Source organism: Falco peregrinus, chromosome 5 (assembly GCF_023634155.1).
Source record: "Falco peregrinus isolate bFalPer1 chromosome 5, bFalPer1.pri, whole genome shotgun sequence".
Taxonomy (NCBI): Eukaryota; Metazoa; Chordata; class Aves; order Falconiformes; family Falconidae; genus Falco; species Falco peregrinus.
The window spans coordinates 18128322-18155371 of NC_073725.1; the positions used below are offsets into that span (position 1 = coordinate 18128322).

At 37.1% G+C, this 27050-nt stretch overlaps 1 protein-coding gene across 3 annotated transcripts in view; it reads left to right on the forward strand.

Annotated features, from left to right (window-relative positions):
* The first annotated feature begins 374 nt into the window (after positions 1 to 374).
* The window catches only part of LARS2 (leucyl-tRNA synthetase 2, mitochondrial), an 88580-nt gene continuing 61904 nt past the window's right edge, over positions 375 to 27050 (forward strand). For 2 of the 3 annotated variants that reach the window (XM_055805307.1, XM_055805308.1), the window contains exons 1-6: positions 375 to 508; positions 2443 to 2693; positions 4368 to 4496; positions 14375 to 14466; positions 17885 to 17945; positions 25825 to 25914. In XM_055805307.1, the coding sequence (XP_055661282.1) occupies positions 2460 to 2693; positions 4368 to 4496; positions 14375 to 14466; positions 17885 to 17945; positions 25825 to 25914 (606 nt within the window). In that variant the 5' untranslated portion in view covers positions 375 to 508; positions 2443 to 2459. The remainder of the gene's footprint in view (positions 509 to 2442; positions 2694 to 4367; positions 4497 to 14374; positions 14467 to 17884; positions 17946 to 25824; positions 25915 to 27050) is intronic. The other variant, XM_055805309.1, reaches the window with a different exon arrangement.

Below are 27050 nucleotides of genomic sequence, written 5' to 3' on the forward strand. Positions count from 1 at the left end.
GGACTGAGCAGCTGCCAGGCAGCCCTGGTAAGCCCTTGTAATACGTGAAGGCGGCGCAGGTACTCTGCCTGAGGTGAGGTGCTGTTTGGTCTTCTAAAATGCATGCCCGTGCCTGAACTCTCTAATTAAAAGGGTTGCTGTCTACCTCTAGTAGGTTAATAACTGCCTATCACTGCTGAAATTCAACTTCTGCCCCATATTTTTCAAGTTTTCAGCGCAAGCTCCGAGTGCATCCCTCTTAAGCCGGGCTGCCGCGTCGGAGAGCCGCGCTTCCCTCCCGGCCCGCCTGCTGGGAGGCTCGGGGCTTCGAAACACAGCTCCGTCCCTCGGAGCCATTCGGCTCTCACACAGCCGCGCCGGGCCGGGCCGCCGTGCGCGGGAGGCGGTGCGGGGGCGGTGCATGCGCCGTGCCGGCCGCCGGCGCCAAAAGCGAGACCAAGATGGCGGCGGCCAGGGCGCGGAAGTGAGGCTTGGGGCGCGTGAGGGGCAGCGGCGGGTTCCCGCGCAGGTAACGGTTCCCCCCGCGGCGGGCGCGCCTCCCGTCGGGCTAACGGCTCAAACGGCCGCCGGTCTCTGCTCCTCCTCACGCCCACCCCCGGGCGGCCTTTGCCTCCGGAGCCTGCACCCCGGCACCCTCCCCGCTTCCCCCGGCCCGCTCGTTAGCGTCGCGGCCCGCGCCTTGCCGCTGGCGAGGCAGGCTCCCCCCCGCCTCCCCCAGCGGTCCCGCGCCCCGCAGTCTCCCCCAGCCAGCCCCCTGGGGAGCTTTGCCCTAACGTTGTGTGACCCGGGCTGCGGCCCCTTTCCCTCTTGCATCCGCTGCTCTGACCCCTGCTCGTGTGACTGGTAGGGCCCGAGGTCGCTAATGCACCCTGGCAGGCGTGACATTGGCAGGTGGGCTTCTGAGCATGGGGTCTAGCTTGTGTCTTCCTGTCTCACTTCAATGAAGGATTCAAGGCTTCACAGCTGTATAGCTGTTGTGTTTTAAAATCCGTATTTTGTAAATCAGCAATGCTGAAAGTGGCCTGCCGTAATGAAGCACTCCTTTCTGTTGTCAAATAAATTGAAGTAATAGATACAAGTAATAAAAAAAAATAAACCCAAGCAAAACAGTGAAATGTTCTTGCTAATTTTGAGCTGAGTACATAAGTGTAAGGTTATGGAGAGGGAAAAATTAGGTGCCTCCTGTATAATTTGTGTGCAGGGAATCCTAAATTCACTCCTTGGATTTGTTGTTTCTATGAATGAGAGATATTTTAGAGATTAGCAACAAAAAAATCAAAGCACTAGCATGATATATGCAAATGAAAAAATGTTAAAAAGGGGCCTGCTTGATAAATAAGAGAGAAAAGGTGCAATTCTGTAGATATTAGATCTAATGAGATTGGCAATGAGGTCTTGTGTATGCATGTGTAATGAATGTTAAGGAAGTGTAACTCCCACTAGCTTATTGAGGACCTAGGTGATGTAGCAATTATTTTTACTGATAATGTTGCTGTCGTATGGGGAATACATAAATAAAACAAATTCTTATACACTTATTTCTATATACTCTCTACACAGAGATTTTCCTGATGTAACTGCAAGAAAAATTATGAACTGACTGAAATAGCTAGCTTGGTCCAACAGTCAAGTGTATAGGCCAAAAATCTGAAGAAAAAATAAACAACCAAACCTCTCAACCACAGAGGCTAGGATATATTGATGTAAATAAAGAAACAAGTTTTTTAAAAGGGAATTTGGGGTGAAGATGAGGAAGAAATCTCAGAGTAGGGGTTTTCTTAATGCTGTATTTCCTACTGGAGAAAGTAAAATCCATAAATATCGTACTGAGACCAATCCCAAACATGCGGACTATCTGATCTTTCTCACATCTGAGTAGATTTACTTTAGAAGACTCACTCTAAAGCACGATGAGTTCTTTTAACTGGATTTTTAGTTGAAAGAGGAAGCCTTAGCAAAATATTCAATTTAGAGCATCTAGTTGAAATCTACTAATTATAGTCATCCTCCCCCGTGTCTTCTCAGTGATGACAAATTCAGTAGTTTTACAGGATAATTTCATCCAACTTCTCCCCATTTCATTCTAAATTTTTACTAACACCTTGTTAACCATGTTCTGTTCAGGCAGCTGAGCTTCTTGAACCTTCAATTGACTAGTCCTGCCTTTATGGGAGATGGAATGTAAGAATTTTATCTTATTAGAGAAGACATCTAACAGAACAGTGTTGTTCCGTGCAAGGGCCACAGCTCTCTTGGCTAAAAAATAAATGCTTTTGTAATTCAAACACTTGGGAATAACGTGCAAGTACCAGGGAAAACCACCAAGTAATCTAAATCCAGCTAAAATAGGTTTCATAGCTACCAAATGTCTGTATAATCATAATAACCGTGGCATTGCTGTTATATATTGTAGACTGAAACATGTATTTTTGTCTTTTCCAGATATCATAACCTTAAGAATGCAGGTGGTTTGTCAGAGAGTTGGTACTTCTTCCTCATGTTTGAAGAGACAACTAAATGGCTTCCTGGGTTTACTTAAATTGCAGAGGAGACTGGTTCCTGCTTATGTCAGAACTATTTACAGTGAGACGGGGAAATGGGAAAAAAGCTATGGGTTGAAGACAAGAAAAAGAGTTGAAAATTGGTGGCTCCCAAGAATAAAGGAACAGTTCTGCAGAATTTCAGAAACTGATGTAAGCATTATGAAAGATTTGGAAATTACGTTTGATATTTTGGATGGAATTAGTTGAAATTTAGTACAGTTGGCTTATAACAAGGAGATGTATGTTACATTTCAGGAGAAAATACTTCTATATTATAGTAGATTATTTAAAACAGCTTATGAAATAGGTACAAAAATAGAAATTAAAAAAATGTTAAGGAAAACACAGTGATAAGCAGAGTATGAACTTATAAATTTAGGGGAGTGTCGAAGTAATCAATTCTTTCTACATTATACCACATTTAGGAATTCATTATTTAAAGTATTAAATGAAGCATGTACATTTGCAACTTCTGTAAACAATTTTCTCAAGGTCTTGTTTCCAATTGTTATGACAAATCTATTACATCGCACACTGTGACTCATTAAGACCTATGTTAAGGGAAGATGATTTAAGAATATTTTCTGATTTATAGTGTTTTAGGATTAATAAGTGACTTGCAGAAAAAGCAAGTTTTCCCCATGCAATAAAATATCTTGAAACAATGTTAATCTTGGTCTCTGATTCTTTTTGCCTTCACAATTATGCTCAGTCACACAGATACAAAAACATTTTTGTGCCCCTTCACTGTTTTTGTTAATTTAGGCTTGTGTCTTTAATATCTGACAGTACATGTAATACACAGGTACACCATATGTCATACCTATGATAAATTCTAAATTGTGTGTTTAATGATATTTTTGTTTAGCCTTACAGTTAAAGTAGATTTAATAACATCTCATATTAAGAGGCAAATAGCGTATAGTGCTGCAGTGAAGCATTCAGAATATTTCTGATGTTGCTATTACTGGACAAAAGTGATGAAGTGACATTTGCTAAATATGCATAGAGTTTTGTTCAGAACAGTAAAAGCTGTCCATAATTTTTTTCACTATTAACATAAGGAAAACAGTGTAGGAACTTACCAAGCATGGATCAATGATAAATTCAATCGTAATCAAGATGTATTAGGAATAAATTTCCTGAGAGAGATGATGTTTGATTTCTTTAACTTTTGTCAATTTCTCAAACCCAACTAAATGAAGTTTTTACCTTTTCACTACAAGATACTGCTTGTAAGATATCTTTGGATCTGAGCATACGTAGTGGAACTGAACAGTTTCACTTCAGTGAATGTTCATGCAATTGCAAATGATTGAGTTAGTTGCTCGGTGAGTTAATGCTGTTTAGCTGACAAAAAGCAACTGGCCAGGAGTGAGCTCCATGTTTATTGTGAATACAAGGTAAAACACTTATTTAAACTGTTAAGAGGATAATTTAATCTGTCATGTTTTCATTTTTTGGTGGGATAGACTGGGAGCACGTAGATAATCAGTTACAGATGCTATGGTAGGGAATGGTGATTTGTTAAGCTGCAGTTATATTAATACATATTTTGTTGAGTAAAAATTGATTAAAAACATAATTTTTTAAGTGCCATATAAATACAAATTGATGAGATGGCAGCCAAGTCTGGTAAAGCATCTCTGTTTACAGCCCCAAAGAATTTGATCTTACTAACTTTGTCAGTGCTTGCTTGGATCACTGGTTACAACAGAACTTTGTTTCTCCTCATGGTACCATATAGTCTATAATGTCCACATGTATTTATTCAAGTGAAATGCTAACTCATGTAGTTACAACTTTCTAAAAATTTTTTTCTAGAAATCAAGACCAAAATTTTATGTGCTTTCTATGTTCCCATATCCTTCTGGAAAGCTTCACATGGGCCACGTTCGTGTCTACACCATCAGTGATGCAGTAGCTCGGTTCCAGAAAATGAGAGGGATGCAGGTAAGAGAAGATCAGCAGTAGGGCTAAGTGTTTTCTTGATGTTTAAGTGAAGGTTTAGTTGGAATATATGCTACAGGTTTGTAGATAATGACCTGTGGAGTTTTGAATATTGAATTTGAGACTTTTTTGAAACGTGGTGGTCAGAACTCACTCTTGATAACAAATTCTTAGAAGCTATCTCAAATGATAGAGCTGATGGTGTATCAGCTACCTGAATCTATTGATGTAAGGCACAGTGTTGAGATGTGTGGCTGCACTTTCTATAAGAGGAGACTGAAGACCCTACTGCTGTCTGGGTTGGGACCATGGGAGAGGCAAAGGTGTAGCTGGCAAGAGAAAACTGAGACACCGTGGAAGTCAACTCATTTCACCTCTCCTGCTTCTGAGAACTGGTTGCTGTCCTTTGTCAGACTGAGGGATGTCCTGCTTCACTGTGCCAGCTGGGAAGCAAACCCTTTCTTGTGACTGCTACAAGTCAGATAACAGGGTCATGTCACATGTCACATTGTGTGGATGTAACTGTAGAAGTGTCTGTTCTGCAGCAGCTGACCCCTTGGCTTGCCTATTTCAGCCTTGCTCACACATATGGAACGCTGAAGGTGCAAGTCTACAAGGTAGGCTAAGACTAACTTGCTGCCTCTGCAAGGAGAAATTCCACTTTCCCTTCTATATTCCTCTGTTTCCCAGTCCACCCCGTGCCTGCCATCATTTCTCCCTTGCTCCCTTCTCTCTCCCCGTTAGGTAGAAGGTGTAGTGGAGAGCCTAGTCCCTGCGGTCTACAGGTGGGATCATGCTCGGTGTTGTGCAGTAAAGGCTGGTGGGTAAAAGTTGAAGGATGTAAGGAAGGTGTGGGAGAATTGTTGCCTGATTGACAATCATATTATGAAGGAAGAAGACATTTGGTAGGGGGAAAAAGTTGAGAATCTGGGAAACAGTAGGAAAGAGGAATATGGGGAGAGAATACACAATTTTGGCGTAGGGAGCAAAAGGAAAGGAACGTCCCTAGGCAAGAATCTAGGATGAGACTTAGAAAGGAATTCTCTCTAATGAATGAGAGAGAAGGAGCAGCTTAAGAGTATAGGAATCAGAACCTCAAAAGAGTACAAAGAAGATGAAATGGAGAAATAAATATTGGTTGCTGGTTGTGTATTTCCTTGCTACAAGTGCTGTAGAAGTGTCGCGTTTCCTGGATGTATCACCATCCATGAGACTTTTAAAGGTATTGTCACTGAATTATTCAGTGTGTTGCCTTTCCAAATAACTATGCGTTTTATGCCAATGTTGAACATACTGTACACTGAATATGTGCTGCTATGCTGCTTTACAGAAAGGCATTCTTATGCTTTTAAAATTACAGGAAAAAGAAATAACTGCCTTAGACTTTAAATAAGAAAAAAAATACCCCAGTTGGTTGTAACACTAATCTTTCCTAAGTCCTCTGAATGACCAGAACTTAGATCTCGCTAAAAACTAATGAGCTAACTGGGCTCTTGAAGGGATTTGGATGTTAAGACCGCTGGAGATGTCATTTCATGACATGGCTCATCTTTCATCAGTAACAGTGGAGATATCCACTAATTTCTGTTCAGAAATATGAAAACTTGCTTACTCTTGCACTAGCAAAGATAAAGTGAAAATAATTGTCTACATTCAGTAGGATGCTGTAGGTGTTAGGTTTTGAATACAAGGTAAATAAGCACCTTTAGTAGAAACTTTTGGAGAAAATTAAAAGATAATGTAATTGCAGTGAAACACGAGCCACTGTGAAAGCAAGTTTTTATTTCCACATTTGGCTATTTTTTCTAGAAAAGTTTAAAAAGTCTTTTAAAGTTTTAAAATCTTGCATTTCAGCTTATTTTTATATTTCATGTAAAAATGACTTTGAAGGATATTAGAGTGCCTGCAGATCATGCTGAATTTCTATAAATACATGTGTCTTCTGTTGTGTTAACCACTTTGAACATCTATTTATGACTAAAGGTGGGCAGCTAAAGAATTTAACCTTCATGTACGATTAAGAGACATTAAAGATCTCTCAGATGATTTTCTGAGTATGTCAGATTAAGAGCTATTGTGTTGGTGATGTACAATAACTTGCTGGAACTTATATTTACCTTAAAACCCCTTTTCTTTATTAGCCTTGCTAATTTCTCCATCACTTAGAATTAAAATATTTGATTTTCTCCTTGCAATTAATTTATTAGCCTCTAGATGTTTTGTCTGGCCATCTTTATAGTTGTACAACGAATTAAAGATTTAAATTTCTTTATTGTGATGATAGTAAGCTATGACATAGTTATGTCTTATCATACATAAAATTTTATATTCCCAAGAAAAGTGTTTTCCCTGTATTCAAGGGAATTACTGGAATTCTTCAGTACATAAAAAGAAACAATGCTTTAGAAACAAAAAATGTTAGTATGCGTAAGTTTGAAGTTACTCTATTGATTTTTTTTTCTGGAAATTCAGCTTTAATATTGCATGTTTGAAAGTTCAGGGACTGCTGATTTTTCTTGAGTGAACATTGTAAGTAGAAGTGAATGTATTTCATGTACTCGAGGCACATTTAATGTAAGATTTTTGTGTCGTAATGTTGTTTAAACTTTGCTTCCATCATTTCCAAACTGTAAAAAGGGGTCATTGAAAATAATCTTAGGAACTGTATCTCTACATATAGGTGTAGACCCTGGTTAGTAAGTCATAAAGTGGTGCTAGAGGCAATACAGGTAGGTTAAAAGTGTTTGTAAGGCAATGAGGAATGATGGGCTGTTACTACGAAAAATAGAGGCAAAAATATTCAGACTTAAGAGTTCCGAGGGAGAACTTCAGACTAGTGTCTATTTATTGTCTAATAAACAGTAAGGGAAGATACCAGAATAAATATATATGGTGTGTACATAGTTGACTTGTGTAATGATTAAGAGAGTAATGTTATGTTGAATAAAGTGGAGATATTTTTCTTAGGGAATGCCTTCATAAGAAAATAGTAAATTAGTTTGACACATGTAATGTGAACAGGCAAGAATTGGCTTATTTGTTATAATAAGTAAGGACAAGTTTGAATGCGTTTGCAAAGGGATTAGAGCTCCTTTGGTAAATTGGAAACATTCTTTGGAATGCATTAGTGTAATTTCTTCATATTGGAGGTAGTTTGAAATCTTAACTAGGAAAGTGATAAATCATTTGGATACTGTTTTTGTGTTTCTCTAAAATGGAACATTAGTATTTCATTTTTTAGCTGAATAGGATCTGATTTTGTTTTAATTAAAATATTCTAGGGAGATAATACTGAAGCTACTGACATTTACCAGAAACTTATACTTCACCAGCATTTTAAGTGGGAAAATAAATATTAGTCACTCTTCCCCCAACCCCTCCTTGGAAGAAATACTGCTTCCACATGAAGCTGTAGATGATATTGGTGACTAATGACCCTGAAAATGGGCAATCAAAGAAATTACCTAATGAGCAGCAGCCTTTTCTGCAATACATGACTGGCTGGTCATTTATTAAATGGTGTGCAGGGGTGGCATTTAATGCAAGTGGAACGTAACAGTAGGCAGTCACTTCTTCAATGTACTGATGAGTTAGAAGCTTCACGGAGTTTTCAGTAAGGGGTGCATGAATGTGTGTGTTGTGGTACAGAGGTAATCACCAGAGTTGTACTGGTGTGGGACCAGCACATTTATTGTGCTGGTGGGTGATGAAGTCCCATTTGTTTTACCTGAAGATCAGACCAGGGAAGCATTGACTTGTTCCAACACTCCTCAAGGACCTGTAGGCAGTGTACGGGAAACACACTCTGTCATACACTTGGACTGGGTTGCTGGGTAAATGATTTGTAGAGTACATCTGTTGTAAGATAACTTGTTTTCATTCTAATTACTGAAGGCGAAATTTGAAGTCCTTGTGTGGAAACTGTAAAATATCTAGGTTACTTAGCATGAATGCACTGAGCTAGTCTCTTTCAAAATGTGTTAAGGATAACATATTTATTGAAGTGCAATTAAAACCGTTTTGCAATGGAAAGTTCTAGTCACAGATCTTATTGCATATATATTTCTTTTAAAATGCTATGAAAAAGTTATTTATATATTTTAAATTACAGATTTGTATCTATTAATAAACGAATCCAAAACTATAATGTACAGTTTCTGGTTGTGTTTTCTCCATGAGTTTGCATGCGTGTTTTGAATTCAAATGTAGGAGTTTTGTAAGAAATTAAGAGATTTCCTATTTATTATTTGAGTGCCATGTTCATGGTGATTTTCACCATGGCAGATTTCCAGTCTGCTGCTGCTTGGGGAAAAAGTATTTACTGCTGCTTTATCATGCTATCATTATCATGTCTTTGATGAATTCCAAAGTGGATAATTTGTGCCTCTCAGAGGACTGAGAATAATTCCCTTAGCAATCAGTAAACAGAGAGTGGTCCAGTTCAATAGTTCCTGTGACATCTTTGTAATAAAATTTTGAATTGAAATTGATACCACAGCGAGACTGTCACCTGTGTGTTGCGCAGAAATGAGAATGATCGTTAGACAATTCAGTGTGAAATTCCCGTACACTAGGATCAGTTTTCTTAATTTATACTTAAACTGCTCCTGATAGATGGGATTGGAAGATTGTCAGTGATATTTCCACAATATCCCCAAATTACTTAACGACCATTTTCTTGTTATCCAGAACATACATTTTTCTTCTCTAAACTGTATTTTCATTGTTTTCCTTTTCAGCAGTGAATCTTTATACTCTTGAAATTGCAAAAGTAAATGGTATTGAAGAAAGACAGGCAAGTTTAATTCAAACTTTATAATTAATTCATCAGTAGGATTAATTATTTCAATACAGTTCCATTTTCTGATGATCTTTAGCTGCTATTCTCAACCATTTTTTTTTTTGTGTGAAGCTATTGTGTCCTTTTGCCAGGTTATGTTCTGTGGTATAAACAAAGTACAAAGTATTACAAGTATCCTCTCTGAATTGAATCTTATTTAAATTTAGCTTTCCAGTAGCAAGTACTGAAGGTGTTAATGAGCTCAGTCTGTTTCATTTTGAAAGAAAAAGAAAATGAGATATTATTGTAAATGTAATTATATTAGACAAGAGTGTGTGAGATTAAGGAAGCAAGCGACACCTTTGTTTTCTAAATGTGGTAATGTGCGGACATAGAATAATTTCTCATATTTTGTATCTTGTGAGAACAAGAGATAAATGAGAGCATTTTATAAGCAGAGTTATGTTTTGATAGGAATCTGTGTGGGTTGATTTTTTTTAAAATTTGAAAGTGCCTTATCAGAATACTAATATGCAGCATTGTGTTGCAGAGAAGCATTGAAATAGTCCTTGCTAGAATGTACACACTAGTAAAAAGTTCATTATTTTAATCTATTTCCAGGTGTGCCTTGTTTGCTTGGGGATTATTTTTTTTTTTTGGGTGGTGGTAGTATTTTAGCTGTTGTGTAACTGTTTATTACCTAGGACACTTAAAAGACAATCTAGTCTGCATTCAGATGGAGGTCCTGTGTTTAAAATGTATTCTATCTGCAGTCTGTTTACAAATCAGATTTTCAACATGTTCAGCATAATTGTAGGTGGCCAGTGGAAGAAGCAGCCATCCTCTCCTTTCCCCTCTCCATTTGTGTGTCCTTACTGTCTCACTTGTGTGTGGTTGCGCAATTGTCAGATCAAGTGCAAAGAGGGTGACAGTTGCTGCTGGAACGAGGGGTGTTTTCTGGCAGCTGGAAATCATGATCATGGATCACCCATTTGGTCAGCCTGTTTTGCCTTGTTCATGTAGTGTGTCATGGGGCTACAGCTAGAGGCAGGAAACTAGACTTTGCTGTGTTGATTCAAATTGTTAATCTGTCAGCGAGTCTCTTTTCATTTTTGGTTGTGCTATCATGCATTCTCTGAAATAAATGTATTTATTTACAGGCATCTTTGACACTGGTTCTGCTGTCTGTCTTAAAATTTATAATGCATTGGTCTGGATGTAAGAAAGATACATCAGCTCCCTGGTCATATTTTTGAGACATACTGAGCACATCAGGAGAGCAAACAAGTTCTTTGTTTCCTTGCAAACATTAAGGAAAACTCACTGAATCGTCTGTCCTAGTTATGTTGATGGGAGGCATGGAACTGAGTGTTATGAGATCACTATTGGCTTTGTGTTATATAGTACTTACTGATCTTGCCTACTAATGTCAGTGTGATGGGCTGATTGTTGCAGCGGTGAATAGATGGGAAATCCTCTGAGAGGAAGAGCTGAGATCTCAGAAATTAATTCATGCAGTTACTGTGGCTTCTTTACTTTGTCCCACAGTCACATTAAGAGCTCTAGCTGTCATTAATGACAAATTTTTGACCGTGCTGTGAAATGATTCTTAAAGTTGTGCTTCAAGCTAATATGAAGTCAGAGCCTTTGGGATCTAAAATGCTTCACGATGCAACTGTTTTCCTTTTTAATAATCTGCTCCTGAAAAGACCGCTCAGTGTGGTAGTTACTGAGTGCTTTGTTCCCCACGCAGTCATTAATCACTTCCTCGCAACTTCGTGTTCCTGTGCAAAACATAGGATGTTGAATGGTAGAAAACACCAGTCTTTCATAGCTGATCCTGCCTGATCATGTGAACTTCTGAGGATCTTAAGCCATGTAATCTGTGTTCAAGACTAACCTAGTAGTTTTACCGGGGAAGAGTTTACCTGCCCACTTCATTGTGGAGACCAGAAACACAGAGCTGCCTTTGGTGATCGTACTGGCTTCTGCTGTCTTAAAATGATGGAAACTATAGCCTGCCTTCTTCTACCAGGTACAGGCATCCTTAGACTCATGCAAGCCTCCTGTTGTACAAGATAAGTTTATTGTTTGTTTTCTTTCTCTTTGCCCTTAGAGAAAGTACTGTCTGTACCAGAGATGCAATGCTTGGAAGAACGGTCACTCGAGTGAGCAGAATTGAACCCTCAGTTGCATAAGGTTTAGAGACTGCTGTCAGAAGCAATCAAGTCAGCATGCAAGAAAGTCGATGACTTTCTTCTGCTTGTCAGTAATGCTGGAGAGAGCAGCTGTATTTTCTGCTAGTTAGAGTTTATGACGAGCCCATCAAGGAGCTGCAAGGAATATCCTTTGGTCTTCAAAATTGCTTTCTTCCTATTTTTTCTTTGTTTTGAACAGTCAAACTGTTCCTTTATTCTTTGTGCCAACTTCTGACATGTTAGTTGTGTATTTTCTTCTCCTCTTCCACATCTCTTGAGAATTTTGATGCTTTTCAGAACTCTGTGGTTAATCTCAGCCTTGTGTTTTATGTTGGCTAAAGTAGAGCCAAGATGTAATGCCAAGTGCTGTGTGGAGACTGTGCCATTTTAACAGTAGATACGTAACATACATTCCAGCCAGAGGCAGCTGACCTGTTGTTTAGACAAATGCATTTCACAAACCTTTCAAATCCAGTCACAGTAGAGAAGTAAAAGAGACGATAAACTTGAAATAATTTTCTAAACCACTGTGCATGTTACATTCATCTCTATAGCAACTACATAAATAGATCTATCCTGGAGATTAATTTGAGGATATTTTTAATGTCTCTTTAAATTCAGGTTTCTGATTGAAACTTGAATTAGCGTACTTTAACTTGAAGAATGCTATTGGTTGTTAAATTGAACTGTCTTTTGGATGTGATAAGTGAACACGTTGTATGATATTTTTAATATGTATGCTAGAATTGGGAAGATCTGTTTGAGCAGATAACTCCTGCTAGTGCTGATGGTACAGTGATAAAATGTCTGCACGTTAGCTGTCTGGAGCATCAGTCAGCCCTCTTGGGGAGTGCAGTCGATAGTGAAGCTGTTTTTCCCACATCCTTTTGCTCATGAGTGTGAGATTGTGCCTTGCTTTTGGCTGCCTATCTATATCCAGGAGATCTTCAGAAGCCAAATTTTACAAAAAATAATCAGGAGTAGTTTTTCTATTCTCTTCTAATGTGCATCAGCTTGTAGTAAAAGAAGAAATTCGTAGGGATTCAAATATAAGGCATTTGTTTAAACAAAGGAGGGTTGAATAAAAGAAAGTATGTATTATACATGAAAAAAAGAAATCTGGTTTATTTTATCATTTCTGTACAGAGACAGGTCATCAGCAATAGTAGCGGTCAAAAAGAGCTGAGCTGCAGAAACTAATACTTCAGCAGGTCCTTAAGAAATTCTGCTGAAATTTGTACCTTATGTAAGGTTTACCTTTCTTCTTTCTCTTTTATACCAATAGTTTTGATTACTGGTGGGGTGAGGGAGAGAAGGGCTGGGGACAGGAGTGCTTCAACAGGTGTTCACAAGTGGTTTAGGTTTCAAATGAGGTTTTTCCATGTAAGGCTTATAATGTGGAGAGGTACGGAGTTAGGGCTCATATTTTCTGACTCTGTGATATGAGGAACAATAATATGACTGATAATAGGTAAAATTTGTAACACAGAATAGCATTCTGATTTCTGTTAGATTCATACATAAAAAGTGTGCTGTTGCATGGACCCTTACTGTACTGGCTTGAATCACAGTTGATCACAGATTAATACCTTTGGTTTTTTTGCTGCATCAGCGGAGTAATGGTACACAGCGGGTTTAGTTTTAGCTCAGTATTGAAAACTAGAATGTTGAGAAGTCACATCTGTTAAATCCTGTTGCTTTTACACTGAGTTGGTGCCTAGGGCACCTTTATAAACAAGTCTATAAAGTATTTTTTATGAAAGAATCCATTGAAGTCAGAGGATTGGAAGGCTGTGGTAAAAAGGAATAAAAATAATTCAAACCAGTGACAAAAGTAGCTCTTCTGCTTCCAAAATGAACAGATTTTTCACATGGAGATAGTTTATGAGATTACTGTAGCTGGGTTTGCTTGCTTATTGCTTGTTTGCTTACATGCAACTGAAGAACAAATTCTTCATATAAATACTTATTTTAAGGGGTAAACTTTTTTATTTCTTACAACCTATAAAATGTTACTTAAGCGTGTGTTGCTATTGTTAAACTTGTGCACGTTTGTAGGTGTGAGAAATGAGATGGGTTTATCAGGTATCCAATATATGTGTCTTTAATGAGAACATCTTAAGTGCTGGTCTTTCTTTCCCTGCATATTAAAAAGGGGGGTTGAATACTTACTGTATTGCTACATTATTTTTCTAAATAATTTGCACATTAATAGGAAAGATACATATCTATTTCAACAGAAATTGTTATATTTTCTACTATACATTTTTTCCCACCACTGAAATACAATTTGTTAGTCTGTAGTCTATATTGACAAGAGATATTCTAGTAAAATTTGGCTAAAACAGTTTTCCCCATGCTCTTCATTTTATCTGTTGGATTTTAGATTATCATTGGGTATTTTTCTTTCTTCAACAAAAAGAAAAAAATAATATGCTATGCATCAGTTACTGTTAGAAAACCATTGGTTCAGTTAGTTTTGCTTACGTTCTTCTCCTTCTTTAGAATGAATATTCGGTTGTGTTTAGCAGTAGCATCAACTGCTAATTTTGGCCACCACACAGATTTACAAAGGATTAAATTTTGTCATTGTCAACCTCGTATTGAAATAGTCATGAGGATTTATTACATAATACTTTAAGCTCCCTCTAACACCACATTGTAGATGGCAAGTATGCTTCATATTCATCTTTTAAAACAGACCTAGCCATAGTTGGCATGTTTTGAAGATGTTAACTTGGACAAAGCAAATGCTGAAATGCAAAACACCATTCATTATTTGGATGCAAAACACCATTCATTATTTGGATGCAAAACATCATTCATTATTTGGAGGACTCTGTGTGTTGCAGTTGCCATTTCAGAAAGTTATGTAAGATTGTGTTTTCCCATTTTGCTGACAGGTGATAAATCCAATGGGATGGGACGCGTTTGGTTTACCAGCAGAAAATGCTGCAGTTGAACATGGGCTTCACCCTGCAAGCTGGACACAAAGGTAGTTTTTAATTTAAGTTATATGACATTTCCACTGTGAATACCTGTACTGTGGCCCCCATAAACCAACAAAACAGAGCAAAACCAGTGTAGAATTAGAAGAAAGATGGTACAGAAAGAACCAGGGCTATTTTCCAATGTTTTATGGGACTGTGCAGATGATTCAGTTTTGAAAATTAAATTTATCAGGATGATTTTCAAGTTTTTTGAATATAATCTCAATGACTTTTAAATTATAGAAAAGACAGAATATTGAAAGAGTGACATTTCCCAAACACCCAAATCAATGAGTAAGAAATAAATTGGAATTTCATTGTGATGAGTTAAATCTTAGCATAGAATACACAGTTGAGAATTATGAGCTATGTGGTTAGGTTTACCAGCAGTTTTTAGTACCACATGAAAGAGGAAGAAGATTGTTTTTTCATTTGAGACTGGGTCTTGGAAACTGATAAGAAGCCGTTATTGCTGCTGATTTCTGCGAAAATTTGGGGCTTTGGACCACAGAATTAGGTGTTGTGTTCCCCTAATATTCTTTAAAATTAGTAAAAAGTTACATAAATAAACATTAATTTCTATAAAATACTCTGAAACCAGTCTTCTTAAGTGAAGCTGTTTGTTGTGCTTGAGATGCAGTAATCTAGCTGTGGTATCTTTTTGGGCCTTGATCCATTTCCTTCTTTGATAATGCTGTTTCTTTTAAGATTTTTCATGCTTTTGGTCCCATGTTAAGATACACAATACTTCTCCAACTAAAATACGATGACAACTGATGTCACTTAGGGAGATTGCATGAGTGCACTACACACAAATTCTGAGTTAGTTATGGTAATTTTTTACAATTTCCTTTCTGTGTGGTTTAGATAAGAATATGCATGAGAACCAGTTACCATCAAGCCACAAAACCAGGTTTTCTTCTTTTGAGAGAGTCTGAAAAATCACTGTGCACAGTGTGTTGTGGGCTGCCCATTATATTGTAGCATGGTCAGTACAGTAAATTGATCATTTCTGCCTTCCTGCAACAAGCCTGCTGAAGCTCAGCTGTAAAACAAATCTATGTTATATCTGAGTGCCTCGTTTTTACCTCCGTTATCTTAATGGAACCTTCACCAGATAGTGTGTTACTGTGATCCTTACCTACATGACAAATGAGGCACAGAGAAGCGAAGGTTGTAGTTTTGGACCACCAAGGCTGACATTAAGTACTTGCTGGCTGGGTTGATGTTTTCCCCTTCTCTCTACTACGTGGTACCTCCGTTGCTTTGGCACTCAGGACATTTTGCTGAACTGAACCTTTCTGCCAGCTGTCTTGAGTTGAATTGTCTCGAAAGAAAAGCAGCGAGCACATGGGGCAGAGAGACTGCGCGATAGCAAAGACCCATACCAGCTCAGTCTGCCTCGCCTTAGCATTTGTCTAGGTCATACCGAATAGTGTGTGGCAGGGCATAGCCTGAGCTGATTTTCATCTGCTTCTGTGCTGTTCTGTTTTTCTAATTTCCTGTAAATAGGTGTGTATTGTTCCGTACACTTAAAGCAGTTCAGCTGGTAGTTATGAGATGTTTTATACTGGAAAAAAATTTTGCTTTGAAAATTTCCTTAGTACTGAAAAGAGCGATTGCCTACTTTTGAGATGTAGGTGACAACAGGATAACAACAAATTGAGAAAAGCTAGCATATCGTCATTGGGACTGATTATAATGACATCCAAATAGGAAAATTATTTGCATACCTTTTTTTTTTTTTTTATGGTAAGGAAGCGAATCGATTCATCAAATGGGCAGTTTAAATTCTGACCACTGAAGTAATTGCTGTCTCCTGTTTTCTCCACTGTCCCTGTCCTGAATGTGTCTCATGCCTGCAGCAGGGATGACTGAACTGAACAAGGAGCTGTGATGTGTTTTAGTCATCCCTGGTGCAGAGCCAACCGCCCCTGTAAAAGGGGGCACACTGTAAGCATTTCAGCATATTGTTTCAGGAGTGAGCAACCGAATTTCAGAGCATCCTGATTTTCTGAAGTGGGGATTTAAATGAACTCAAATTGACTATTACTTCTTATAAAAACCATAAAACAAATTGAAGACAGAGTTACTTATACAAAACACAGACATTTTTGTAAGTAAGAGTTAGTATAGTGGCAGAAGCTTTGTCAAAATACAGTCAAAATTGAAATTTTTGTATTGGTACAGTTTGTTTTGAGTGGGACTTTAATATAAGCAGTACTACTGAAAGGATGGTTTCTCCCAGTGGAAGCTGAGAGTCTGTAAAAGGGTTTCCTGGTATACCCATGCCAGGAAAGGTACCTGACCAGAAAAGGCAGGCCTTTTCCAGAGTAACCAGGGCTCTCTGACCGTTATATACAAGTTATATACTTGCACTACTCAGTTATTCAGCCGTGAAAGTTTGTTCTGGATTAGAATTAAATGCTTAGCTTCATGACTGTCAAATTACCCACTGGGGGAAGATAGATGATACTTTTATCTGACATAGTGCATTTTACTAGAAAGTTAAAATTCTATAAGAATTTTTAAGCAATTTTAAAGTAGAATGAATTCATACCAGGTCACTAGTTAATATTGTGTAATTGTGGGTATTTTGGTAAACTATATTTAGTATATTTTCAAACTAAAGCTTCACTGTATATTCTGATGTGTCTTATTTTACGTTTTTATTATACTCTATCTGGGGCCAGCTCTAGCCCTACAGTTCCGCGGTTGACTTGAGTTTATCTATGGTTGTGCTGCCACCAGAAGTTTAGCAGTTCCTTGTCACCTCCCAGGATATATGTTCCCACCACCTCTTTTGTGTTGGCTCTGCTGGTTTTGTGTCCACATTATTGGTTTGATTGGCCTGTTGATCAGAGGGAAGCAAGAAAACAGGTGAGGTTTTTTTGGAAAGCTTTTTGTAGGGCATGTCTTCAGTTTAAATGGGTAAGCTGAGCCAAATCCTACTATAGCCACATAACCACCAGAGCCAAAGCAAAATGCAGCCAGGATAGCATTGCCAGAATAGAGCAGGGTTAAGCTGATGGTGAAGGTGCATCCTACTGCATCATAAAGATTTCAGAGGGCCCTTTGGCTCACCTGCGGTAAAGATAATTAAAAATAATGAGAAGTGGTGCTTCAGAAATGTTTTTCTCAAACTGCACTGCCATATTTGCTTTTCAGTTATGCTTAAATTAAGAAAAATTACTGTCTTGTATACACAGCCATTGGAATTGAACCAGAATACACTAGGGACTTCAAAAATTATTAAATATGAGTATTCTGACAGTTCCTGGAGTTTGACTGCTAGTGAGGTAGTAGTGTTTAGAGGTTAACTAGTGCTTTTGATTTTTCAGAACTTTATAAGCACCTGATTTTAAATGTGGTCACATGATAGAAATATTTAAAGTTAGTTTTGTTGTTTGTTTTTTTTTTCAGTAATATTCAACACATGAGGGAACAGTTTGATACACTAGGTCTGTCTTTTACATGGGAAAGGGTAAGCTTTTCTTTTTTAAAGGATGCTGCTGTATTTTGTTGTACAATGGAACACTGGAAAACATGGAATTTCACTGTTTTATTTATGACAATATAGAATTCTTAGAAAGTGACCGGTTTAAGTTGTTCAAATAGAAAATCAAGCTTGTCTCACGCTTTTTATTGATTTCTCTCACTTTTGACATACTGATGTCTGATAATCTCAAAGTTTGGGAGAATCTTTTCTTTAAAGTAATTTCAGTTTTGCATTTGGATTTTTCTCTCTGCTTTTTCAGCTATTTCAAAGTAGCAATTTTCTGTGTTAGAAGATATGCAGTAGTCTAAATAGATACTTATGAAACAGCATGCCTTTGTGTTAATGTATATATGTTTTGAGGAGTGCTTTTTCCAGTGTGTATGATTTTACAATATACTCAAAGTTTTAAAGCTAGTAACTTGAAATGGTGTTTTGGTTATTCTATATTTGAAGCACAAGCCTGTATTTTCATAGGTGTTCATATCATGACCATTTTAGAAAATAGAAGTTTTATTTAAAACACTAATGCTTGAGAATCAGGTGTTCACCTTGAAAACCTTACCAAACCCGATTAGACATAAGCTAATGTCATTTTCAAGATTAAAAAGAAATTAATATTTGAAGCAATTGTAAGTTTGTTGCATTTACTAGTGAATCAAAGTCAGTCACTACCTTTGTATTCTCAGCGATAACTGTTACTTATCACCTTAATATGATTCTGAATAGGGTGATGGAGATGCTAATCTTGGATTTTTATAGCAGCATTGTAGGCCTGAAAAGGAAAAGAATTAGTTTTCTGGCAGTCTGAGACCTGCCATCTGTTTTCTTTAATCTTGAAGGTGAAAGTTTTTATGTGTATGGCTTGCATCTAAAAAAATATATTTTGCCCATGTCATATATGTGGCAAGAATTTTCAGTATAAGCCTTTTGAGCAAGATTGTAGTTCTCTTGGTAGCCAAAAAGGTGCTTTGAAAATAAAAGATTTATTGTGGAAGGTTCACTGCACAGATTTTTGACAAATATTTTCTTATATTTAAAACTGTTGGTATCTCACAGATTTTTTGTATGTGTAATACAGCAGTGCTTCAAAACAGTGAAATCATGTGTGTAGGCCCTATTATGGAACACAGGAGAGCTGAATGTTGCAGATTGCCTTTCAAGAAAATTGAGAAAATTCACACTTATATATTGACTTTTGTTTAACCTTTCCATTTTGAAGAAGAGGTGGAGAACTGGCTGTACTGGAAACCATGGCAAGAAATACAAGTACACAGGGAAATGTCATTTGTCATTTCTGTGCCTGTTCTTTGAGGCTTACCTTCACTTCTGTTGTAAACCATGTTTTGGTTAATGGACTTCCAGAAGTCTCTGAATACTTGTGGAAAGGGCTTTGATACACTGCAGCTATGTTCATTTGAACAGTTGTGTGATTGAAATGCTTTAGAATGCTCTAGGGGTGCATAGTTTGTGGTTTTGAAAGGTAAGATTTTAAAACAGCTAAGAAGTTTTCCTCAAAACCACAATGAATTTTGGAGTTCTCAGTCTGTACTTTAAGTTAAGTTTTATTTTACTTGGAAAGCCTGCTTTATTAACTGTAGTAGGAGTGACCTGAACAGTAACCATTAGAAATAGATACGTTTATACATTTAAAAAAATGTATGATGCCTGAAATACATCTCTATGACATGATTTCCAAATGCACAGCTATTTGAGCTAGCCATGAAAGACCTGCCTTTGGAAGGAGAATAGCTAAGCTCTAGCAGAGTCTATTTTCCAGGCTGATAAAGCCTGCTTCTCTGCAAGGCTAATTAGGCTAGGCAGAGCATCTTACTGCCTCAGCTGTGCTGCTTCTGGGCTAGCTCCAGCGTCTTTGCACAGTAATGCACTGTGCTGTGCAGGTACTTACCTTAAAAGTGAGCTCTTTGAGGTAAGGAATAGATTTTTTATTATTCCATAGTTGTATGGCAGTAAATCAGTGGCTTACAAAATACTGTGACAATGCAAACAAACCCACTAGCATTAGTGACTCCTATGAAAAATGCAAGAAAAACACTTTTTATGTGGGTTAGTCTAATTAACCAAGACTAGTATAGAAAACAGAAATTTGTTTTTTATTTGATTTCATTGGTGTGGCTTAAATGTGCTTCTTCATTGTGCTAGAGCACAGTATTTGACAAATATATGCTGGAGGAAACCCATTCCCCTACCTTAGGTCCCTATTTTAGTGTGCAGAGAATTGCCTTTTTAAGGTACGAACCTTTTATGTTAATGTCCTCTGTGGCGGGCTTAGAGTATATGCCTAGATGATGTGAAGGAAAATTAAGTAAACTTTACCATTTTACAAATGTTAAAGGGGAAAAAGCATGGGAAAATAATAAAAAAGTACATTTTGAATACCTAGGGCATTTAGCTGTACTAAAGAAGCTGACTTCATATAAAGTCATATCTGACATTCAAGAAAGTCCTGACCAGGAGGATGAAGGCTAGCTGTAATTTTATTGCTTGGTAAAATTATTATGAACAAAACCCAGTGCACCTGGGATACTAGAAATTTCCTTATATTTATCTGAGGTTTTTTCATCATTCTCTCTGTCTTGCAAATCAAAATGTAAAAGTATTTTTACATTGTAGCAGTCAGTGAAATTACTTAACCAGTAAGGCACCACAAATAAGGCATTATTAAAAGCTAATTCGAATATTTCAGAGAACCAGGTTACAAAGACACTTGAAAATTAGTGTAAGCAAACTAAAAATGTAATTAAATGCATAAAATAGCTCTGTAAGTACTTTGCTTTAGGGCCGTTTTGAATACTAATAGTGATCTGATATTTTTTTCCTGAAACATGTAGGTACTTTAATTGCCTCAAGTAATAAATGTTGTATTTTTAAATCACTTTGAAAATGGGGTGGTTTGGGGAGAGATTTTTAGAAAATAATGAGAGAGATCATTTCTATTCTGAACATTTATGTTTGTTAGATCCAGGATTAAAAAGCTGCAGTTTAGCATGGAAGAAATGTCTCTGAGAGACTTTAAAAACACCTGGAGAATAATAATTAAAAAAAACCCACTGTAATTTGGACATTCCTGGTGATCAGGTTTCCCCAAAATACCATCCCAGACAGCGCAGCAAACTGCCTGCCACTTCTTTTAGACATGAGCTTCACAGGAATTAGGCAATATAATTTTCAAAGATTCCTATCGTCAGCAATAAGGGATGGAGAACGTGTAACATTTTTTCTTTTCTTTTGCTCAGGAGTACCATCAGACTGAATGCATGCTCCCAGTAAGCCATCAGTTCACCACTGTGTTACCCCGATCTGTAACTTTCTTCTAGAAGGTAGCTTATTCTGCCAACATTTTTTAGTCTTTTCAGTTCGTGCATTCCAAGTGACATGATCTTTTGCTTAAGAGTAATGTTCCCCTTCTGCTCTGTACATTTAAAAAAATTAAATCTTTGGTAGATTTTCTTTGTGCAGATATTTTTCTGTTTAGCTTTGAAGTTGTCATTCTTGTGTACTGCCTGAGCATGCATAAAACTGTAATAGTAGTTAGAGCATTACCTATTAAATTTTATTTTTATCCACATATCACTGATAATCAGTCACCCTACTTGTAATTAAATAAAAAAAGAAACCGTTGATGCAGGGCTATTTTTTTTGCAGGAAAGATATTCATGCTCTAAAAGGTAAGCATTGCATGATGTTTTTATTTGTAGCTAATGGAGCATGAAACTAAGGGCCTTTGAAATACAGATATTCAAATGAATTTAGAAATGTAGCTTGGTCTGGCTCTAAACCTCTGAAAATCAAATAATTATACTTCTGGATGAGGTGCTACCTGCCCCGTAATACCAACATAGGCAAATAATAAAGACTCTTTAATCTTCCCAAACAGTTTGAAAAACATCTGTTCAGAATTTTTCTCCTTAGCACCTTTTTAATAAATATCAAATGCAACATGTCTGTCTTCAGGATAGTGTAAGACTGCTAAAAATAAAATAATCAATAATAAAGTAGGAATTACTTATGTCCTGTCTAGTTATGTGTTATTCAGAAAGCCTGATGGATCTTACATTAAAAAAACCACTTTTGTGCAGCCTGTGTTACTTTTATTTAAAAAGAAATTAGCTATGAAAATAGCTTGAAAGTGTAACCTTCTTCCTAAAAAAACCAAACAACACACACCCCCCAAAAACCCCTCAGTTTTAAGGTCAGAGCTATATAATAGAAAGTTCTAAGAATGGAGCAGATTTAGAGCAAATAATGAGTTATAAAACAAGGTGTTTAATAATCAGGGGGTTTTTTTTAATTAATGAGCAAAATGTTCTATTTGGTCTGTTTGGGTTTTTTGTTTATCCAGGATTCTTTAGTGTTGGTTTTCCCATGGTTTTGGTAGCCAGAGGCGGGGGGGAGGGTATCAGATTTTTGTAATGATGAACAGCCCTTTAACCTTAACACGAACCAGTTGCTTCCCAAGTTACAGTGCTGTCCAATCTAAATTGTAGTACTGCTATTCAGTCTGTAACTGAGAATTTATTTGCAAAAATAAATGAGATACTAACCCCTCCGTCATGCTGTTTGTTAGGAACAGATTGCTGTGCTGCAATAAAGGGAATAAGCAAGGTAGTTTTTGGTAAGGTTAGGGGTCTTTCTCCTCTATACTTTGGCAATACCTGCTGTTTTTAAAAGCAGACCACTTTTAAAAGTTGTTTTAATTGTTTTAATGAATTAGTGTAATTCCTGTAGGAATAAGGAGCAGTAACAGTAACCAATGAGAAAGATGTGTTTTGGTGACAGTATCAAATACTCTTTGTAACTAGCAAACTGACAAAAGGGAAATGGAAAGAGGGAGATGCTGTCCTATTTCATATTACCTTCCGAAATGCTGGGGTGATAGGTTATCACTAAATCTCTATCTAATATCACTAAATAAAGTCACAGAGCACTGACGAGCACATGCAGTGGACAGCTGAGCAGCATATTTCACATTTGTAAAAGAGTTCTGATTTTTAGTATATATTTTATCTCTGGAGAAAATATGCTAATATCCTGTTACATATATTCACTGAACTGCTTTATAGTGCTGGGTGTTAGCTAGTGCTCAGCTCACAAATGAGAAGCAGAAAGTTACTTTTTTTGGCAGGGTGGAAGGGGTCCACGTGCTGTTTTGCAAATCCTTTTATAAACCTTTTTCTGTATTTCTGAGTTAAGTTCATTCTGTTAATGCATTGCAAATCTTTGTCATGCTCATAAAGTATAAATAGAAATGTTAACATCCACCTTAATTTAAGCGTGAGAGCAACCTAATGGAAACTTTTTACCACACTTTATTTATTTAATCAAGATCAGTAACTGGAATACATGGGAAATTATTTTTCACCGTAAGTCTTTGTGTGCTAAACAGTAGGAAAAAAACCAAAACAAGATTGGCGGGAGGTTTCTGGCTTGTTGTCAGCAGCTCATTTCACTTGGTAGTGATTTCATTTGCTTTTCTTCGTGAACTTTAAAAGTTACTTCAAACCTTCATGGTTATGAGGTTAAATGGTGAGCTTGAGTGATCTTTTTGCAGCTCAATGACCACGCAACCAATTTTTTCAGTGATAGTTTGCTGCATTTCTTTCTAAAATGTCTCAGTTTACAACTTGGAGGGAGCATGTACATGGGATTCTATTCCCAGGAGTTAGCTTGTTACCTTGCAGCTCAAGCTTGTGTGGCTTGTAGCTCAATCTAAACATGCTTGTTTAGATTGAGAATGTCATCTCTTTTTGTTTCAGTTAACACGCATCTGCCATTCAGGACCAAAAAGAAATATCTCAGTCCATTTTACCATTTTTATTTGACAGCTCACTTCTGTTGTCTTACCTGTTTGTCTGTTGCTCACGTAATTTTATATTGTACCCAAAGGGATTGTCTCTCTTCTTTTGTGTGCCTGATATTCCAGCGATGAAACTCCTTTGCCCGTAGTGGCATCACACTGGCAGAAGAACTGGTGTCACTGTGTGGAGAAGCGGGGGAGAGAAAAAGAAGAATGATTAAATGGATAGTGTTTAGTTGGGGAGATGGAAATCAGACTTCTGTCAAGTAGGGGTTTTTTCAGTGCAGAGCACAGGGATTTAATCAAGCAACTGTTTTTCATGAGTAAGTCTTCACATGCTGTGCTGAAAACTTGCCATTAAATGTCTCTTTCTGATCTTTAAAGCCTCTTATACACACTTTTGAGGCACATCTATTCAAAGGTCATATTAATTGTTCAAAGTAACGTTTCAGCACTGGAATATAAAGCTCAAAGCAGCTTTTCAGCACTGGAATGTAAAGTTGTAGAAAAAGAATAGAATTTTTATGTTAGAGTTTTTCAGATGTCATTTGAGTAGCAGATGATATTACTGAAGTTGTGTGTAGTGGGAAGCTTAGATGATAGGAAAGCCTGGGTAAAAGACATTTCACATTTGGAGCCATTTCACATGGTCAATAACTATTTGCAAATGGAATAAATTTTATCAGCGGCTTGCTGTCAACCCTGTAACTCTAAAGTTAAAGAGATGTTCTTGTTGATGAAGTTCGGTGTAAGAGTCATCTTCCACTTCAGTAAGTACAAACATGGTCAAACAGAAAACTTGTAGAAATGTTTCTTCTTTAAACAAGTGCAAGTTAAACAGGAAACTGTTGAGGAGGGAAACGTGATCTGTTTATTGTTATATATTTATGATGTAATTAGAGCTTAAATACTGCGTGAGTGAGTTGTTTTTACTTTGGCCAAACTTTAAAATGCATGGGCGCAAGCATATGTGTTTCCATTGCACCTATGAAACCGCTGTGTTTGTGTAGAGAAAATTGGGAGTCTGTAATCACGTAATCCTTCAGTCACCTCTGCATATCAAGATGTTTATTAGAAGGGCAGCTTGTATTTTTAAGAACAAACATTTAAAATGTGTAACATTGTAAACAATTGATAAGTAGGTGTTTTTTTAATTATGTGAGTTCACTAAAAACTTAGAAAATGTAAGTTTTAAAAAAGCTCTTCATTACATTGTTATTTGCTGTTCTTCTCTGAACTCCCCATTACTCCTTCTTAGGTTGTCTTTTATTTTTATCTGTCTTTATTTCCCATTTAACAGTCCCCCTCGTTTGTGACTACTTTTATGACTCATTTTTTCCATACTTCAACCTAGAGCATTCCCCTAACTACAGCTGGCTTGCCTTTTAATAGGGTCGCTTACTTGATCTTTGATTGTGAGATAACCTTCGCAAGCCTTTCATCCTGAAGTTTAGGATCTTGCCCCATATTCTGTCGTGTCTGCCTCACGCTGTATCTGTCAACAGCTTTGGTTCCTCAGGGCGGTTCGGATGTCCTTCTGCATCTGCTGCTGCAGCTGTGAGCTCCTCTGGTCTGCTTGCTTCTCTGCAGCCAGCTCCCAGCTGCCTCTGAACAGCCAACAGGCTCTGCTCTCACTTTTCATTGCTGAGCAACAGCGGGATAGGCAACCTGGCTAATACAACTTCTTTGATAGAGTTCTACTTTTTCTGAGTTTTGCTTTTTCCCTGCCCAGGCAGCTGTGGTCATTTTTCTATTAATTTTCCATTCTTATATCTGTCAGCATTGATCTTACAGGGGATTTATATTCCATGTTTATAGGGAACTTTTCTTTGTGCATCAAACCCACACAAAGCCTATGTTCTCTGGTTTCATGTACAGGTGAATATCACTCATTATAAACATTACACAAGTAGGTTTTGTACATAAATACATAAACATGTATATTTTCTCTGTGGCATATATTACACACTCCTGAGTTAATTGTTTAAGTTAAAATGCTGTAATAAAATACTAAGTATAGTTTCAGGAATTTTTATTTAATTTCTACAGGAAATAACCACTTGCTTACCAGAGTACTACAAATGGACACAATATTTCTTTCTTAAGCTTTTTGAAGCTGGGATAGTGTATCAAAAAGAGGTACGTACAAACTTTGACCTTGGATACTTGGCAGGTGCACTAATTCAAGTCACTGACGCCAGTGGCACATTTCTGGATTGTCCTTTCACATTCATTAAGTGGATTGTGCTCTATTAGTTTTAAATCAGTGCAAAATAGAAGGAATTTTATATGTAACTAAATTTTATATGTAACTAACTAACATGAATGGGTATTGTAGCAAGTCACATTAGAAATGTTTGTCAGTGATTTACATTGATGCGCAGGACCAGAATATAGCTGCTATTAGTTTATTTCAGAGCTTTAATATAGCATTTTCTAGATCTTGATTTCCCTCTCATGAAAACATACAAGGTAATGTGATCATTAGGAGTCTCTTCAGCAGTGAGATTATTTAACTGTATAACATTACTCTGATGCTGTGTCAGAACTGATAGGATAATTGGAGATTATGTGCATAACTGTCCAGTTCCTGGACCCTATTTGTGATCTGTACAATATTACAGAAGTATTAGGTGCTATAAGACTATCACAGCTGTTTATCAGTTAACAGTACCTTAAGAAATTACTGACCTTGGAATATTTTGTAAGTAACATGTATCAGGCTATCTGAGAAGGGAAGGGTTCGGTTAACTTCTTAAGCAGGAGGCGAAACAAAGATATTAAATGAGCTTCTAAAGAACTCTCTGAATACCCAACGCAACTCAGTTCCAAAATACCTGAACAGCTGCACCTAAACAAAGCTGCAATTTAGTGAATGTTTCTCACTTAGAATGGAAACTAAGATTTCTTAAATATGCTTTGACATTTCATTTGTATTCTACAGAAACCAGGAAACTCCATAGGATATAATTAGGGATGTACTCTAACTATTCTTTGAACCCAGAGAAAGGAGTTGATGGTGAAAGGTAGCATTTGGAATGGCAGGGTGTTACTGAGCAACTTCTGTTTTCATGCAAGGTGTATTCAGAGATTTTAAATGACAGCCAGCAAAAAGATTCGGTATTTGATGTGTCCTAACATGCTGGATTTGTGTTTTTTTTCCCATTTTTTCTCCTGTAATTATTTCTTGTGTTTGTAATAAAAAAAATCAAACTCTAGCTTTGCCATAACAAACTTACTTTATCTGTCAATTTGTTTGCTTGACAATTGATCCC